General features: G+C 51.1%; 1 protein-coding gene across 1 annotated transcript in view; it reads right to left on the bottom strand.

Moving 5' to 3' along the window:
• Positions 1-18,712, bottom strand: part of STRA8 (stimulated by retinoic acid 8) — a 135,502-nt gene that overhangs the window by 100,176 nt on the left and 16,614 nt on the right. The window contains exon 3 of the mRNA XM_086953610.1: positions 15,391-15,475. Coding sequence (XP_086809736.1) covers positions 15,391-15,475 — 85 coding nt within the window. The remainder of the gene's footprint in view (positions 1-15,390; positions 15,476-18,712) is intronic.

Below are 18,712 nucleotides of genomic sequence, written 5' to 3'. Positions count from 1 at the left end.
CAATCCAAATAGCTTAAACTCGCGTAAATGTGAGGACCAGTGCATATTCATTCAGCCACACCTGCCTAGATAAGTCAGTTTTCCCTGAAAGAAATTCGGCCTTTATTGGATTTAGGTACAACTACTTTTGAGACAGCCTGTCCGCATGATGTACAATGCTGAAGATGTTCCTTTCGATGTGAGAGCATCAAAAACAAGCAAAAACCTCAAGCAACCCAACCCATTACCAAAATTCAGCAGAGATTTGTAGTTTGTATACAAAAGACAGAAGGAGATTTAGTAATTTCCATAAAACTTGCCGAAAGCACCCAACCTCGACAACAGAGTGTCAAAGGAACAGAAGTTCCTAAGAGAAGCGAACACAAGGGAAAGTGTTTTGCTCCACACCATGCCACTATACTCCAATCTATCCTACGACACACTGCTCCACTCTACACAAAACCACTCCACTCAATGCCTCCCCACACTTACACTCTATGCTACTATACTCTGTGCTGTTTGACTGTACAACACTCTGCGCCATTCTATTCTCCTACACTACTCAACTCTATGCCACGCTACTCTACAACAACCTGCTTTACACATCGTAACTCTACAACACTCTACTCCTCCTTATGCTCTTCCACTCTGACACTCTACTCCCTCAAGGAGCACTCCATACCATTCCACGCCACTCAACTGTACTCGCACCACTCTACAATTTACTACGCCACTCTATAACACTCCACTCCACTCAATCTGCAGCTAGCTATTTATTTTTACAAGCATGGGGGGATTTAGTAATTTGTTATCTACAAACGAGTGCATCTGCATGCCAACTCCTCTCCAACCGGTGCTCTTCTCACATCGTCGCTTTCAAACACTCATCTGTCAAGAACAGGCACTAATCTAGAGCGCCTTAATACACTGCACCTCTCCTCTTCAAAAGAGAAGCAGGCGCTCTGATATATTTTGTTCACACTTGTCATCTTGTGGCCATGCTGCCGTGCTGGTATCCTACGAAAGATACAGGTTTGGTTTCTGTTGGCATCAGCTTGCTGAGTTCAATAAAAGCCAATAACAAAGTCGTAATTCGCCCATGCATATTGTGAATGTGGCTCCCAGTGGGAAGGGATGGGTCCGAGTGTTTGTGCAAGTGTAGGGCTGGACCTTCCATAGGAGGTGCTAAATTACAAGCAACGTGCCAAATAACAGCATTTTTTTTTTAAAAAGGGAGTGCTCCAGCGGGAAAAAAATGTCTCTGAAGCGCAGGAATTGCTTGCACTTTTCCCGTAAAACATAATCTGCAAAGGAGTTATAAACCTTTTCTGAATCCTCTAGCCACCTTTCTGTAGCACATATCGATTTCCTCCTGCCCTCTCCTGTTTCCTTAATCTATAGGTGTATTGCTTCAATATCCCACCTCCAGTCATGCAATATTTTACCAAAAACTTTTACAATGTCCTGTGGAAATAGATCATTCTTCTTCAAACATTTTTTACTGAGAATAGTGCCTTAAGGTTGAAGACACAGTGTCAAAATGGGAAGTGAAACAGGTCCGGGAAAAAACAAAAAAAAACCCTGACCCACATTTGCGAATTGTCACCTTTTGCTCACATCTAGCTATCAGTCAGTGTTTCCGATGCTCGGTCGAAGCTGACAAGAGAATGATTATGGAAAGGGGCGACCAATCGGTCCCCCCAAACGTATGGTGGAGTACCCCGATCCCCCCCGGGAAGCCATTTTGGGCGGGAGGCGCGTCTCGGCTGGTATGCCCGAAGCGGCGTAGCCGGGGCGCGCTTTTTCCCGCCCAAGAGTGGGTTGTCCTAGACACCGAAGCCGTCCGCCACGCCCCTGGAGGCGGGTTTACGCCCGCCCAGAGAAGAATAAAAGGAGCCACAAGCCAAGGAAGCATCCTCTTGTTCCTGTGCTCTGAAGCTGCACCTCCTCGCTGCACGTGAGCTCGAGACGGAACGAAGAGCCAATTTTGAATTTAGTAATTTCTCTCTTTTCTCTTTCAGCATTACAAATCGCGTCAGGACCTTTCACCTACGTGGGAAAAATGCCGGGCAAGAGAGTCGCAAAAAAGGTCAGCACCGACCAGATGCTCCGGATGTTGGTGAAAGACATGGCAGAGATGAAGAGAAAAATGGCGGCCAGGGACGGTGCGGGAAGGCCAAAAAGACCCAACCCGACGGAGGCCCCAGCCGGAAGAAGGAAGAGGGCCAGGAATGGGTCAAATGAGGACGAGGTCCCAGTTCCGGAGGCTCCCCCGGCGAGCCCTCCTAGACCAGCGGAGATTCCCGCGCCGGCTCCTGCCGAGGGCCAGCGGATCCCCGTTGTGGTTACCCCAGTGGACGAGGGGGACATGCCCCCGGAGTTGGCCGCCCAGTTGGCCGCATGGCTGGGTAATAGCAGCGGGCGTTCCGTGGCTCCGGGGGACACGGCCGAGGAGGCCAAGCAATTAATGAGGCAGTTGCGGCAGTCTCGAGAGGCCGCGAAACCTCCTTGTCCGTTTGTTTCCCCGGAGGCTCCAGTAGAGCAACCCGCAGCTGGCACGAGTTCGGCGGCAATGGCGGTTACAGCTTCTAGCTCAGGTAAGCAGCTAATGCCGATCGCGGGGAAGGGGTCTGTACCCTCGAGAAGGGAGAAATTGGCTCAGCATATCCCGATGGAAGTCAAAGAACGGATATGGGCTGAGAAATACGTAAACATGTTCTCCTTGCTAACTGATCATTATGAGATTGAGCATGTGAAAGTTCAGAAAGAACTTATGCATCCGAGTGTTTGGCGCGCAAAAATGGCCGCCTTTAGAGTCGATGAGACGATAGGTAACTGGGGTAGAGCATTTGGCATATTCACTTCGATTATGGGGGAACGGAGACCTGATTTGTTGACCGAGTTACCTGTGTACCAGTCACGTATTATGGAATATTCTCAGACATATGTTGGCAATGAGTGGTTTTGTTATGATAATATTTTTCGTAAGGCTAAAGAGTTCGATACGTGCCTGACGTGGGATTGTTACGACTCCATTTCTTGGCAAAAAATGGAAAACTCAGGCATGTTAAAGGTGCCATTGTTGGGGGGGGGGGGGCGGGGGTGAGCTTTCCCGCCAACCATCCGGGGCGCCCTTTCGGACAGGGGCAAGTAATGAGCATCACCCAAGGCCGAACGGCAATACAGGTAAAAAAGGGGTATGCTGGAACTTTAACAGGGGAAAGTGTACGAGGCCCCAGGGGTCATGCAAGTTTAGGCATGACTGTGGGGGGTGTGGACAGTCTTCGCATCCCGAGACCATGTGCAGAGCCAAAACGGGTGATAACGGAAGTAGGGCAAGCGCCAAACAGGTCTGACATAGTCCGAGGGGCGGCTTTACCTACACCGGTTGATACCATGGCAATGATTCCTTGGCTCAGCGAATACCCTGATCATGTCTCCGCTGGGGTGTTGCGAGACGGTTTTTCTTACGGTTTCCGCATCCCGGTGGGGAATTTTCAGGGTAAAGCACAGTGTAGGAACCAACTTTCGGTCCTGCATAATACGGCAGTGGTGCAAGCGAAGATTGGGAAAGAAGTAGCCCGGGGTCGGGTGGCGGGACCATTCAACATGCCACCAGTTCCTAATTTTGTTTGTTCGCCCTTGGGAGTGGTCCCCAAGAAGGACCCGGGTGAGTTTAGACTGATACATAATTTGTCAGCCCCGAGGGATTTGTCAGTTAATGATGCAATAGACCCAGAGCTTTGTTCGGTGCGGTACGCATCCTTCGATGATGCAGTCGCCATGTTGAATCGCCTGGGGCCCGGAGCGCTGATGGCCAAATCTGACATCGAGTCCGCATTCCGGTTGCTCCCGGTACACCCGGACGATCAGCGTCTCCTGGGCTTCATGTTTCAGGGGCGCTATTACATGGATAAATGTATGCCAATGGGCTGTTCCATATCGTGTGCTTATTTTGAAAAATTCAGTTGTTTCCTGCAATGGGCATTCACAAGGATGACGGGTTTTCAGCATGTCATGCATTATCTAGACGATTTTCTGTTTCTGGGGGCAGCCGGGGACACAGAATGTGCACAGGCTTTAAAAGAATTTTGTGATCTGATGAGACAGTTTGGTGTGCCATTGGCGCCAGGTAAGACTGTGGGGCCCTCAACTTCGCTCGAGTTTCTTGGAATAGAGCTCGATTCCGAAGAAGGTTGCTTCCGGTTGCCAGAAGAAAAAGTGCGGAAATTCAGGGCTTCGCTTGAAGCATGTATTAGAGAAACTAAGGTGAACTTGCATCAATTGCAGCAGACTGTGGGGCAGTTGAATTTTGCCCTTAGGATAATGCCAATGGCCCGCCCCTTTTCCCGCTCGATTGCACAAGCCATGGTCGGTCTTAAAGAGGGGCACCACCGCACGAGGCTCTCGGCTGAGATTCGCCAGGACATGCGCATTTGGTTGGCATTCCTGGCAGACTTCAATGGTCGGGTTGTCTGGACGAAGCCGGCGGTGTCCTCCGAAGAGTTGGGGCTGTGGACAGATTCGGCGGGGAGTATGGGCTTTGGCGCCATATTTGGCAATCATTGGTCGGCGCAAACATGGCCGTCATGGTGGCACGAGTGTGGACTTACAAGTAACATTGCTTTTCTTGAACTGTTCCCTATTCTGGTGGCTTTGAAAACATGGCCTGAGGGGTTTAGGGATCACTCTGTGGTGTTCTGGTCTGATAACATGACCGTGGTTGAGTGTATCAATAGTCAGGCAGCACGATGCAAGTGGATCCTGAGGTTGCTCAAGGAAATTGTTTTACTATGTATGCAATTGAACGTGCTCTTTAGAGCGAGGCATGTGCCAGGGGTACTGAATCAGGCTGCTGATGCGCTTTCTCGTTTAAGTATGCAGGCCTTCTGGGGTTTTCTGCCCACAGCGGACCCGGTGGCGGCACCATTTCCCGAAGCTCTCTGGTCTCTCGGTGCCCGAACTACAAAACCTCGTGGGAGAGAGTTTAGCACCCAGGACAAGGAAGGCATATGAAGGGGCGTTCCGTTCCAATTGGTCCTTTTTGGGTTCTGCTAGGAGGGAGTTTTGGGGCCAGGAGGAATTTGTCATAGAATTTTTACTGTCATTACGCAGGGCAGGCAAATCGGTGGCTACGGCCCAGAGGCATCGGGCCGCCATCTCCTTCATGGCGCGGGCCCATGGTATCCAGGATCCTACAGCGTCTTTCGTAGTACAGAAAGCGCTGCGGGGGTGGCAACGCCTTGAGGGTCGCAGAGTAGATGAAAGGCACCCGATAGGTCTGGATAGGTTGGCCCTGTTACTGTCCGTACTCCCTACAACATGTGCATCCCAGTCGGAAACAGTGTTATTCCGGGCCGCTTTTGCATTAGCATTCTATGGGGCTATGCGGGTAAGCGAACTGGTGGCAAGAAACAAGCAGGATACGGGGGGGGTTTGTGCCGAGAGCACATTCAAGTAAAAGGGGAGACGATGATTGTCTCGTTTGTCAGGTCCAAGACCGATCAGGGAGCGATCGGGGACAGTGTAGTAGTCCAGCGGATTCCCGGATCTCCCATGTGCCCGGTGGCATGCGTTGAGGAGTATTTGGCGCAGAGGGCGGCATCATGGGGGGGGACATTGCTGAGGCACGCAGATGCCACCCCACTGACAAGGTTTCAGTTCCAGCGGGTGTTTGATTTGATTGATTTGATTTGGACTTGTAGAGCGCATGGCTGCCCTAGAGCGTCCCAGCGCTAATCCTAATCTGAACCAGGTGAACTCAAGCGAAAGCGAGATTAGAGGGTGGTAGGGAACAAAAAGGTTTTAAGTGCTCTTCTGAATTTCAGATGATCCGGTTCCATTCAGAGTTCTCTAGGGAGAGCATTCCATTTGTTTGACACATTCAGTGAGAACCGTCGGCCTCCTGTTCTAGCTTTCCTCACTCGTGGGACAATGGCAAGATTTTCTCCATCCGAGCGAAGGGCCCTGGGCGACTTGTAAGGTCGGATCAATCCTCTCAAGGCTGGAGGGCCTTTGCCTTGCAGGGTCTTATGTGCAATACAGAGAGATTTGAAAGAGACCCGCTCTTGGATGGGGAGCCAGTGCAGGGCTTTCAGCAATGGTTTGGCTGAGGCCCTTCTCGGCGCCCCCATCAGCAGCCTGGCTGCGGCATTCTGAGCTCGCTGAAGAGTCTTGATGGTAGCAAGGGGGGCTGCGAGGAAAAGGGAGTTACCGTAATCCAGTTTGGACAAAATCAAACCCTGGATTAACAGCTTTCTAGATTGAAAGGGAAGGAGAGGAAGTACCTTCCGGGCTGCCCGAAGCAGGCCGAAGCAGCCTCCCACCACTTTCTGCGCTTGGGTCTTGAATGTAAGTTGGGGTTCGAACCAAATCCCTAGGCTTTTTATTTGCTGCTTAGGGGGTGGAAGATCTCCCATACAAGCAGGCCACATCTCAGGAGGCAGAGAGGTAAATTGATTGCCTAGGAGCATGATCTCCGTCTTAGATCCATTTAATTTAAGTTTTGAACTGGACATCCAGGAGGAAATGGCTGTAAGACAGTCTGGGAGATCAACCGGGCTGCCCTCATGTTGCGACAGCGAGACAACAAGCTGCGTGTCATCGGCATAACTTATAGCTTTAACCCCAAATGGGGCTATCACCTTCTCCAACGGGGCCATGTAGACATTAAACAGTGTGGGGCTGAGGGAGGAACCCTGCGGCACCCCACACTGAAGAGGGAAGGGCTCTGACATGGACCCATTTTCCCAAATCCTAAAGGATCTCTCCTCCAGGTAGGACTGCAACCATTTGTTTGCAATGGCAATTTCGGCCGCGGGCTTGAACCCGGGCGAGTTTGGGACTCATTCCTTCCGGATAGGGGCTGCTACAGAGGCTACAGCCAGGGGTCTGAGTGTGGAAAAAGTAAAACAGCTGGGGCGTTGGTCCTCGAATTGTTACAAAAGGTACGTGCGGTTGCACATGTTGTGAAGCTGATATCATGTACTCACGCTTCTTGTCTTTGTTTGGTTACAGTTTCGCAAACCTACGAGGCGGGGCGGACTGTGCAGTCGACCCGACACCTGGGAACCAGCGGTCAGAGATCACCGGCTGCGGAAAGAGTGGTGTGGGTCGTGGGCCACTCATACGTGAGGCGTGCCGCGGACGTATTCAAAGCAGGTGACATGATTCACACAGCTGGGGAATACGGGTACAGGGTGACCTTCTACGGAAGGGGCGGGCTCTGTATTGACCAGTTTCAACAGTTTCTCGAGGGTTTGTTAGGGCGGACAAGGTCACCGCCATCTATACTCATAGTACATCTGATACATAGTACAATGATTTGGTGACCACTGGTAGACGACTACTTCTCGAGGCGATACTATCCACAGTAAGTTGGTTGGCGAGAAGAGTTCCAGGGTGCACGATTGCATGGTCCCATATGATTCCACGAAAGGTATGGCGAGAGGCTAATTCAGTGTCTGCTATAAATCATTCTGTGAAAAAGGTGAATAACAAGTTGAGTAGACTGTTCCGTACCAGTACATTGCATTCGATTCCTCATGGTTGTATCAGGGGGGACAATATGTATCTAGAGGATGGGGTCCATTTGTCCCGGGTGGGGAATTGTTTACTCATAGGAGACTTCGTAGCCTGGTTAAGGAGTTTACAGCATGACCTTTAGGTAGGAGTTTTGTGGGGGGTCCGGATAGCCGGTCAACTATCCGGCCTGTGGCGGTAAGGTCATGATCGGTGAGCAGTCATTGGAAGATCCCATGGGGGGGGCGTCACCCATTACGGATGGGAGCGCCCGGGGGGAGGTGGCCATTGGCCCCTCAACGGGGAGGCGGTCCCTTCTAAAGGACGGGACGCCTAAAGGAAAGGGAAGGCGGTCAAGGCCCCTCCCTGGATAGGAGGGGCTACGGGCCCCTCCTGGGAATTTCCCGGGGCCAGGACATCTGCGACGGCAGATGTGGTAAGTTGTGTAGGGTGGGGAGGGGGGTCTACGCTACCTTCTAGACACCTCACACGAGTCCTCGGACGACCACGTACATGGCGTCGAGTTAACAGGGGCCCCCGTCAAGACAAGGGAAATTGGTATGGCACACGAGGTGCAGTCCTCTGTGCGGCCGCCCCTCACAAGTGAGGGGGGAGTTCTGGTTTAGGGATCTGACACCGGTTACGACCTTGCCGTTGGCCCTTAACGTTAGGATGTACAATTTCAATTTGAAATGCATTTTTGTAAGGATGTTAGTATCGGCTAGGAGAACCTTTGTATTAGATATGTGTTAAGGTTAGCCAAACATCGTAATGTGGATATGAAATTGTACATGATATGAAACTGTTATTTTAATGTTTTGATTTTGTTTCATATTTTAATAAATACGGCCGGGAGGGTAACTCCCTCCCGCCTTCCAAAAGTTCAAGAACTGTTTCCGGTTTCCCAATTCTTGGGGATTGTGTTGAGAGGGGGTGGCGGGTATCTCAGCCATATGGAAAGGGGCGACCAATCGGTCCCCCCGAACGTATGGTGGAGTACCCCGATCCCCCCGGGAAGCCATTTTGGGCGGGAGGCGCGTCTCGGCTGGTATGCCCGAAGCGTCGTAGCCGGGGCGCTCTTTTTCTCGCCCAAGAGTGGGTTGTCCTAGACACCGAAGCCGTCCGCCACGCCCCTGGAGGCGGGAGGAGGCGGGTTTACGCCCGCCCAGAGAAGAATAAAAGGAGCCACAAGCCAAGGAAGCATCCTCTTGTTCCTGTGCTCTGAAGCTGCACCTCCTCGCTGCACGTGAGCTCGAGACGGAACGAAGAGCCAATTTTGAACCCACCCACCATCCCCTGAAGACAGCAAGTTGTTGTAGTATAAAGTCCTTTTACGTAGTAGTTGTTTTCTTGCAGGTTGTTTCTGAATAAAGTTTGTGATTCGGTTGCAATAAAGTGGATAACTCTGTGCAGTATGCTTTATTAAAGACTTTCATCAGAGTGATTAGTAATGTTTTAGATGTTTTAGAGGGTTGAGACTTGATCTGTTTTAAGTAGGAATGTCTCTTTCTTTTAGTCATTAATCTTGTCGTATTTATTGTTTGGTCGGGCGGTAAGGTCATGATCGGTGAGCAGTCATTGGAAGATCCCTAGGGGGGGGCGTCACCCATTACGGATGGGAGCGCCCGGGGGGAGGTGGCCATTGGCCCCTCAACGGGGAGGCGGTCCCTTCTAAAGGACGGGACGCCTAAAGGAAAGGGAAGGCGGTCAAGGCCCCTCCCTGGATAGGAGGGGCTACGGGCCCCTCCTGGGAATTTCCCGGGGCCAGGACATCTGCGACGGCAGATGTGGTAAGTTGTGTAGGGTGGGGAGGGGGGTCTACGCTACCTTCTAGACACCTCACACGAGTCCTCGGACGACCACGTACATGGCGTCGAGTTAACAGGGGCCCCCGTCAAGACAAGGGAAATTGGTATGGCACACGAGGTGCAGTCCTCTGTGCGGCCACCCCTCACAAGTGAGGGGGGAGTTCTGGTTTAGGGATCTGACACCGGTTACGACCTTGCCATTGGCCCTTAACGTTAGGATGTACAATTTCAATTTGAAATGCATTTTTGTAAGGATGTTAGTATCGGCTAGGAGAACCTTTGTATTAGATATGTGTTAAGGTTAGCCAAACATCGTAATGTGGATATGAAATTGTACATGATATGAAACTGTTATTTTAATGTTTTGATTTTGTTTCATATTTTAATAAATACGGCTGGGAGGGTAACTCCCTCCCGCCTTCCAAAAGTTCAAGAACTGTTTCCGGTTTCCCAATTCTTGGGGATTGTGTTGAGAGGGGGTGGCGGGTATCTCAGCCATATGATTGTCAGTTACTGCCTTGTATCATCCACAGCCCTTGCCTGCCGCAGCTGGTTCTTTGATGGGGCACAGTATCATGTGACAGATGTTTGTTGGCATTGAATGTCTGGCAACAGAATTATGTACTTGTGACTGAGCCGCAGGACTGGACACGGCATGCACACTAGCACTTGTAGGCTTGCAGCTGCTCACACAGTTTGTTCCTCTTCCAAATGTTTTCGTTTGTCCTCTCTGTTTGTTCTCTCTGATATTAGCCATCTCTTTTTCTATCACTTTCTAAAATCTGCTCCTAGTTGAGGCACTGGCTCCGACACAAGAGCTTTTGGCTCCCACGGCAAAATGGTATTTTTACGTTTGGCCTCCCTTTCTATCAGCCTTTTGTTGCAATCCCGGAATAGTTGTGGCCACTTATCTTGTCGCCGCGATAACCTCTCCGTGCCTTGTGACAGCATGCTTTAGTGCGACTTACACCTTGCACCCTCCCTCCGTTGCTCATTATGGCCCTGCATATGGTCACTGTCTGCCCGCTCGTCCCCGTCATATGGAGGCCGCGCGGTGGTGAAGAGAGCGACCATTGACCCTGTCACCAGGTAGGTTGCTTCCCCACGCCACCACACAGCCCTCCTGTGTCCTGAGCCGCTGCTACCGCTCAAACTGGTTTGTGCCTGCGTGATTTAAATTGTTTTGTGCTCTCTGTACTTGTGCCCCTCTGTGCCTCACTTTGCCTTGTGTATCCCCTGCTCTGTGCCCCCACCTGCTAAGTTAGCATTGTTGTTATTGCTGTACTCTGTACTACACTTTTGCCTTCTGTATCCCGCTGTCTGCCCGCTCGTCCCCGTCCACGCTCTCTTCCCGGCGCTGCATTTCCTGCGGCCCGCCCCCAGTGCTCCCATTCGCCGCCCCGCTCCCGCCTCCCAGCTGCTCCTCCCTCCAACTCCCCCTCATAAGGAGGTCGCAAAGCGGCCGCGCGCCTGCCGCTGGCGTGCCAAAGGCAAGCCCGTCTGTGGCCCTCCACGCCTGGACCGCGTCCAGCGCCAGGACCCCTGGCCCTCTCACTCACCACGACGCACACCACCGCTACGACCCCAGCACCCTCCATGCACTCAACGCCGGACGGTCACACACCTGCTGCCTGGCCACCCCTAAGCGCACACAAGGACCCTTCTCCTGCCGGAGCTGCAGCTTCACCAGCATCCGGCCCGCCAACCCACCCACTGAAGAACCCAACTTCCTCAGCTGCATCCTGCTCAACACCTGATCCACCCGCAAACACGCCGTCGAACTCTGCGACCTACTCGACACCAACGCCCCAGACGTCGCCTTCCTGACGGAGACTTGGCTGACCCCCACCTCGGCGCCCGACATTGCCTTAGCCATCCCAGAAGATCACCCGCAAGACCGCATTAACATAGTAGGTGGAGGAATTGCCATTGTCCACAGAAACACCATCAAAATCTCGACAGACGCCGACGACACCCTCAGCACCGCCGAACACCTGCACTTCAAGATCCACACCGACCCCAACACCACCCTCAGAGGCACCCTCGTCTACAGATCCCCCGAACCTCAACCTCAGTTCAGCGATTCCTTCGCCGACTTCATCAGCACACACACCCTCGCCTCCACGGACTACATCCTCTTCAGGGACCTGAACTTCCACATTGAGAACAACAACGACTCCAACAACTTCACCCTGATCGACAACCTCGGACTCAGACAACTCGTCACAACACCCACTCACTCCGCTGGCCACACACTTGACCCCATCTTCTCAGCAAGCACCCACGTCTCTTTCAACCACACATCGAACTCCACTGGACCGACCACCACTGCATCCACTTCACCTTCCAGAAACCTACCACCCACCACCGCACCCAGCCGATGCACCTGGGGCAAGATCACCGAGGACCAGCTAACCAGCGCCCTCGCCCAGAGCATACCCGCAGACCCAACCGACCCAGACGCCGCAGCCCGCAACCTCAGACAATGGATCGACGACTGCACCAACACCATCGCCCCGCTCAAGAAACCCCCCAACACCCAGACCAGCAAGAGAGCCAGCTGGTTCACGAAGACCTCCAGGCCTCCAGGCCAACCTGCCGAAAACTGGGAAAAAACTGGACCCGTGAAAGAACACCGGAAAGCTACACAGCCCACAGGAACGCCACCCGCCGACACCACCAACTCATCAGATCCGCCAAAAGGACCACCTTCAGAGACCGCATAGACAACAATGCACACAACAGCAAAGAGCTCTTCAGCATCGTGAGGGAACTCTCCATCCCCAGCTCCAAAAAGACATCCCACCTTCACAAAACCTATGCGACTCACTGGCCACCTTCTTCTACCACAAGATCGCAGACATCCACAACATCTTCAACGCCGTCATCACCCCGGCAACCGCCGGCACCCCCTCCCCCACTGCCACCACCCTCACCAACCACCTGCTCGCCTGGACCAACATCAACGACGACGACACTATCAAGATCATGAACACCGTCCACTCCGGATCCCCAGAAGACCCCTGCCCACACCACATCTTCAACAAAGCCAGCAGCACCATCGCACCACATCTCCAGAAAACCATCAACATCTCCTTCGAGACAGCGACCTCCCGGAGAGCTGGAAACACGCAGAGATCAACGCCTTACTCAAGAAACCCAAGGCGGATCCCAAGGACCTAAAGAACTTCCGACCCATCTCCCTGCTCCAGTTACCGGCGAAGGTCATCGAAAAGACCGTCAACAAACAACTGACCAGCTTCCTCGAAGAGAACAACATCCTGTACCCATCCCAATCCGGATTCCGTAGCAACCACAGCACCGAAACTGCCCTCATCACCGCCACCGATGACATCAGGATCCTGCTCGACAACGGAGAAACTGCAGCCCTCATCCTCCTGGACCTGTCAGCCGCTTTCGACACAGTCTGCCACCACACACTAAAAGCACGCCTCCACAACGCCGGAATTCAAGGGAAGGCTCTGGACTGGACCACCGCCTTCCTCAGCGGGCAAACCCAGAGCTTCCGCCTCCCCCCCTTCCGCTCCAAAGCCACCGAGATCTGCGGCGTACCCCAAGGATCATCCCTCAGCCCAACGTTGTTCAACGTATACATGGCACCGCTCGCCCACGACACCCAGCTGATCCTCTCGTTCACCAAGGACCTCCACACAGCCAAAACCAAACTCCAGGGAGGAATGAAGGCCGTCGCAGACTGAATGAGGAACAGCTGTCTGAAGCTGAACTCGTACAAGACAGAGGTCCTCATCCTCGGTTCCACCCCCTCAGCCTGGGACGACTCCTGGTAGCCGACGCACTAGGAGCACCCCCTACACCCAGCAACCATTCGCGAAACCTGGGGGTCATCCTCGACTCCACACTCTCCATGACAAAGCAGGTCAACGCCGTCTCCTCCTCCATGTTCAACACCCTCTGCATGCTTCGCAGGATCTTCAAGTGGATATCCACAACTAGAAGGACGGTCACCCAGGCCCTCGTCAGCAGTAGACTGGAGTACGGCAACACACTCTAAGCAGGAGCCCCGGCCAAACTCCTGAAACGGCTTCAACGCATCCAGAATGCCTCCGCACGCCTTATCCTCGACATCCCGCGCCACAACCACATCACACCCCACCTGAGAGACCAGCCCTGGCTCCCCATCAACAAGAGGATAACCTTCAAGCTCCTCACCCACGCACACAAGGCACTCCACAACACCGGACCAGCGTACCTCAACAGCCTCTGCACCCCATCCCGCCAGCTTCGCTCTGCAGACCGCGCCCTCACCACTGTCCCCCGCATCCGAAGAGTGACCGCCGGCAGCAGATCATTCTCCCACCTCGCTGCCAAGACATGGAACTCCCTCCCCATCTGCCAACGGCAGACCGAAGACCTCCTAACCTTCAGGAGGGACTCATAATGAATCAGAAGCCAACCTTCACTAAGGGACTCATAATGAATCAGAAGCCAACATTTACAAAGGACAAACACACAAGCCAACGAAAAATAAGGACGGGGAGTGGGCAAAGTTTCTCTCCGAACTACCACAGCTTTTTACAGTGCCGCGCTTGCACGCTGGCTCACGCTCAACCTTAAAAAATGAAAAGCTTAATTTAGATTTGAGTGACAACAAAAAGGAATCGATACTGTAGTAGCTGTAAATCCGCCTAAGATTTTCTGTTATTACCCAACTCTAAATCTAGCCAGATGAGTATCAGATAAAATCTATTTAGACATAACATACAGAGGGGCTCAGATTCTTACTAATGTTGAACTATTAGAAGGCTGCACATTTCACCTCAATCACTTAGAAACGGCAGAAGTGCAGTCTGGTGCTATGCATAAAAAAAGTTATTATTACTGTGATCAACAATCAAACATCTAATATTGCATTGATAAGTGGTCAAGAAGCTGTAAAATTTCTTTATAAACTAAAGCATTAACTGTATTACAGAAATAGAGATTTAGAACTTGGAACCCTCAAACTCCTATATCAAATGTGTAACAACAAAATATGAATGAATAATGGTGAGTATGTACTGACAATTAGCAGCCCACTATCTTCTATGTTTTCCAAAGTATTACCTATTTAAGTAAGGAAAACTAGTCTTTGCTAAATCCCTTTGCTGCTGCCCAGCAGACGGCTCCTTTTTCCCAGACGGCGCAGACAAGTTCAAAACAATGGAAATGCAGGGTTCACTATGAAAACTAAAAGATTAATACACATTTTTGACCCGTTGGAAGATGCTTTCAAATGTTGGGCATATTTCTAGTAGCATGCTAAAGAGGGTGTAATGGTTTCCTACAAAATCCAACAATTATATACAGTCAAGTTATGAGTAAAGGTCATCAATTGCGATAATGTTCCATCATAAGCATAATCAACAACCACCTAACAAATGATGACTTAAACCCTGTATCGACATAGCAACAGAGAATTAAAAAAACCACAAAAGCATGACAGAGCAGGAGATGCTTGTACACACAAAGAAGTAAAAGCCACTGACATATAACTAACCAACTTTTTATCAAATTAGCAACATTATTACTCAAAGGAAGCCACTACATTTGTGGATTCAACAACCACTATAACCAAACAAATAGAAGGGGAGGAAGTAACATCACCCATGATAGTACTTGAGAACACCCATGGGCCGATCATTCACTATGAGCAATAGCCATGACAACACCTCCTCAAAGGAATTAGAAATGTGTTCCTTCACGTGTTAACTCCTGACTCCCTGTGATGAGTTACTTAAAATTGTAACTGAATTAAATGGTACTACAGCAACACATCATCTCATATTGTTACCCCTTAAATTATAAGTTTCTGGACAGTCTAGTAGGGAACTACATGGTACTTGTACATCAATTTATTCCACAAAACGCTGCCATTGTTTCACTCACTTGCCAAGCTTTACGAATGCTGTGTGGCTTCGTCTTTTCCAAAACCAGATTAGTGCCAACTTCTCCTCAGACGAGAGACCTGCCATGCAATGTGGTCACTTGCGCTTATGCGGAGTTAAACCTACTTAATTCTTCAAGACTGAGATAAATTACCTGATATTTTATAGAAAATTACCTGGCATTGCAGCAGTACACTCTGACATATTCCTCCTTCACCTCTTCCAGGCTGCATGGGTTTCCATCCTCCAAATGGAAAGACTCTAGTTACACAGAGAAGAAAAGTTACAAATTACGACTATCAAGACATTCGTCTCCAGTTCATCACAATGGATGGAGAAATTAGATACTCACCACCATATTAAATCTAGTATTCCCTACACTACAGTTCCTGAAACATTTTTATTTTCTCTGCACATTAAATCAATTGAACCCTATCTAGGAGAAAGAAATCAACAACTGTGGGTCCAGGAGCAATCGAACAAGCAATAAAAATCACCAGAACAACCAAGTTTTTAATGCTCTTCAAAAGAAGAGTAAGGCTTGGCTCTTCCAGAAGTGTAGGAGTAGTCTGATGCCAATGACAGAAAATCTCCTAACTTCCGCGTGAGCCCTGCCTTTCTCCAAAAGATTGCATTGATATACCCTTCTCCGACTGCCAGGCTGCGGATTAATACTGTGATCTCCCCTCAAATTGCTGTGGCTCGAGGTTCGAGACAGGGGTGTCTACTATCCTCCCTCCTCTTTGCCATAGCCATGGAGCCTCTGGCAGCCAGACTGCAGCAGCATCATGCCAGGGTGGGAGGGGGCTTGATGTCATGCCTAGGGTAATTATGGATCAATGTTCGCGGATGATATGACTCTTTACGTCAATCACCCGGAGACCAATGTTGACCCCCTTAAACGTGAAATCTCCAGATTCGGTGTACTTTCAGGTGTCAATGTCAATTGGGGGAAGTCTATAATTTTACCACTCACTGCCGCTACGGTCATATTCCAGTCCAAATTCCCTATTAAATGAACGGCCTCCCCAGTGGCGTACCTCGGCAACTGGATTAGTAGGGATCATGAGAAGCTGTGGAGATGCAATTAAGGCAAGCTCAAGGAGTGATTGGAGAGTAGATTACCCCGTTGGAGAGCACTCCCTCTCTCCCTGGCTGGTCGGATCGACATCGCCAAAATGGTGGTGCTAACAAAATTCCTCTATGTGTTTGTGAATAACCCAATCCCCCTCACCTCCAAATTCAAGAGGAGGCTACGTTCCAACCGGATATCCCTCGCATTGGCGGGCGGGCAACCTTGTGTAAACTGGGAGGCCCTTACCCCCCCGCTCGAGCAGGGGGGCTTGGGAGCGCGTGACATGAAATTGTACCACAGCTGGGCCAGGCCCAATTCAGGTTTCATTGGATTTACCAGACTCTTTTCATGGCACACACCGCCCCTGAAAGGGACTGAGTGGACCCAGTTCCGCTACACTTGGCACTGTTTCGCCCACAGCATTGACCGCAGCCTGGGATTGACACAGTAGGATGCACGGTCTGGGCATACCAGAAACTTTGCCACAGAACGAGTCTGGATACCATGTTCGCACCACGGTGCCGCTTACTAGACACAAAGCATTGCCTTTCACGACCAAGATGGGGTGTGCCAATGACCACGCAAGCGCCAGTTACATACACTGGGGCATGCTTTCAAGGAAGGCGTCTTCATTGATCTAGATATTGCGCTGGGAGAGGATCACACTGGCTTCCTTGACAGGATGACCTACTTCCAACTGCGAGCAGCGATTCAAGCTTAATATCCCTCGTCCTGACTGCGCCCCCAACTTTCCAAGTTCTGGAAGCAATTTCAACTAATCCCTAGCCCGCAAACTTTTTTCACGTATTTACTCTGGCATGCAGCGTGAATCTCCAGCCTGCGTACCCCCGCCCAGCGCGAATGGGAGGCAAGCTTGGGAACTTCGTTTGAGGAAGGGGTAAGGGCCAACTGCTGCACATAGTCAAGAGGTATGTCACCCAATTATAGATTGCGGCTAATCCATTTTAAATTCCTCCCCAGACTATATAGGACTCCTGTATGGCTGCATAAAGCGGGATTGAGTGCGGATGCAAGATGCGTACGCTGCGGAATGCCTGAGGTCTCCTTCATGCACCTGGCCTGGTAATGCTTGGATGCAGCTAAATATTGGACCTGCGTTTTTGAAGGGCTAGATGAAATGTTGGAATGCAGGCTGCAGCAATCCCACTCATCGCTTTGCTAGGATATGTCAGAGATCTCCCCGCAGACATTAGGAGACTGGCTGCCATGATGCACTATTGGCCAAGAAGCGGGTGGCTCTCTGCTGGGGCCGTAAGCGTAAAACGCGTAGGGATGACTGGCTTAGGGACACTGCTTTCTGCCATAACCAATTGCCAGAATTCTGGGACTCATTCCGACACAGGCACGCCCTCACACCATCTGACAACCCCTGCAAAGTTTTCTACAAACTCATTCTGTCGACCATGCAAATGTCCCGGTGCCTGCGGTGTAAACGGCGCTACTATCAGGGGACCGCACTACACGCCAGAGTGCCTCTCTCCCTAATTTAACCAGAGAGACATGCCAGGGTGGGAGGGGGCTTGATGTCCTGACTAGGGTAATTATGGATCAATGTTCGCGGATGATATGACTCTTTACGTCAATCACCCGGAGACCAATGTTGACCCCCTTAAACGTGAAATCTCCAGATTCGGTGTACTTTCAGGTGTCAATGTCAATTGGGGGAAGTCTATAATTTTACCACTCACTGCCGCTACGGTCATATTCCAGTCCAAATTCCCTATTAAATGAACGGCCTCCCCAGTGGCGTACCTCGGCAACTGGATTAGTAGGGATCATGAGAAGCTGTGGAGATGCAATTAAGGCAAGCTCAAGGAGTGATTGGAGAGTAGATTACCCCGTTGGAGAGCACTCCCTCTCTCCCTGGCTGGTCGGATCGACATCGCCAAAATGGTGGTGCTAACAAAATTCCTCTATGTGTTTGTGAATAACCCAATCCCCCTCACCTCCAAATTCAAGAGGAGGCTACGTTCCAACCGGATATCCCTCGCATTGGCGGGCGGGCAACCTTGTGTAAACTGGGAGGCCCTTACCCCCCCGTTCGAGCAGGGGGGCTTGGGAGCGCGTGACATGAAATTGTACCACAGCTGGGCCAGGCCCAATTCAGGTTTCATTGGATTTACCAGACTCTTTTCATGGCACACACCGCCCCTGAAAGGGACTGAGTGGACCCAGTTCCGCTACACTTGGCACTGTTTCGCCCACAGCATTGACCGCAGCCTGGGATTGACACAGTAGGATGCACGGTCTGGGCATACCAGAAACTTTGCCACAGAACGAGTCTGGATACCATATTCGCACCACGGTGCCGCTTACTAGACACAAAGCATTGCCTTTCACGACCAAGATGGGGTTTGCCAATGACCACGCAAGCGCCAGTTACATACACTGGGGCATGCTTT

Source organism: Lissotriton vulgaris, chromosome 1_2 (assembly GCF_964263255.1).
Source record: "Lissotriton vulgaris chromosome 1_2, aLisVul1.2, whole genome shotgun sequence".
Classification (NCBI taxonomy): Eukaryota; Metazoa; Chordata; class Amphibia; order Caudata; family Salamandridae; genus Lissotriton; species Lissotriton vulgaris.
Note: the sequence above shows the minus strand (reverse complement) of the source record. Positions and strands in the feature narration are given on the sequence as shown.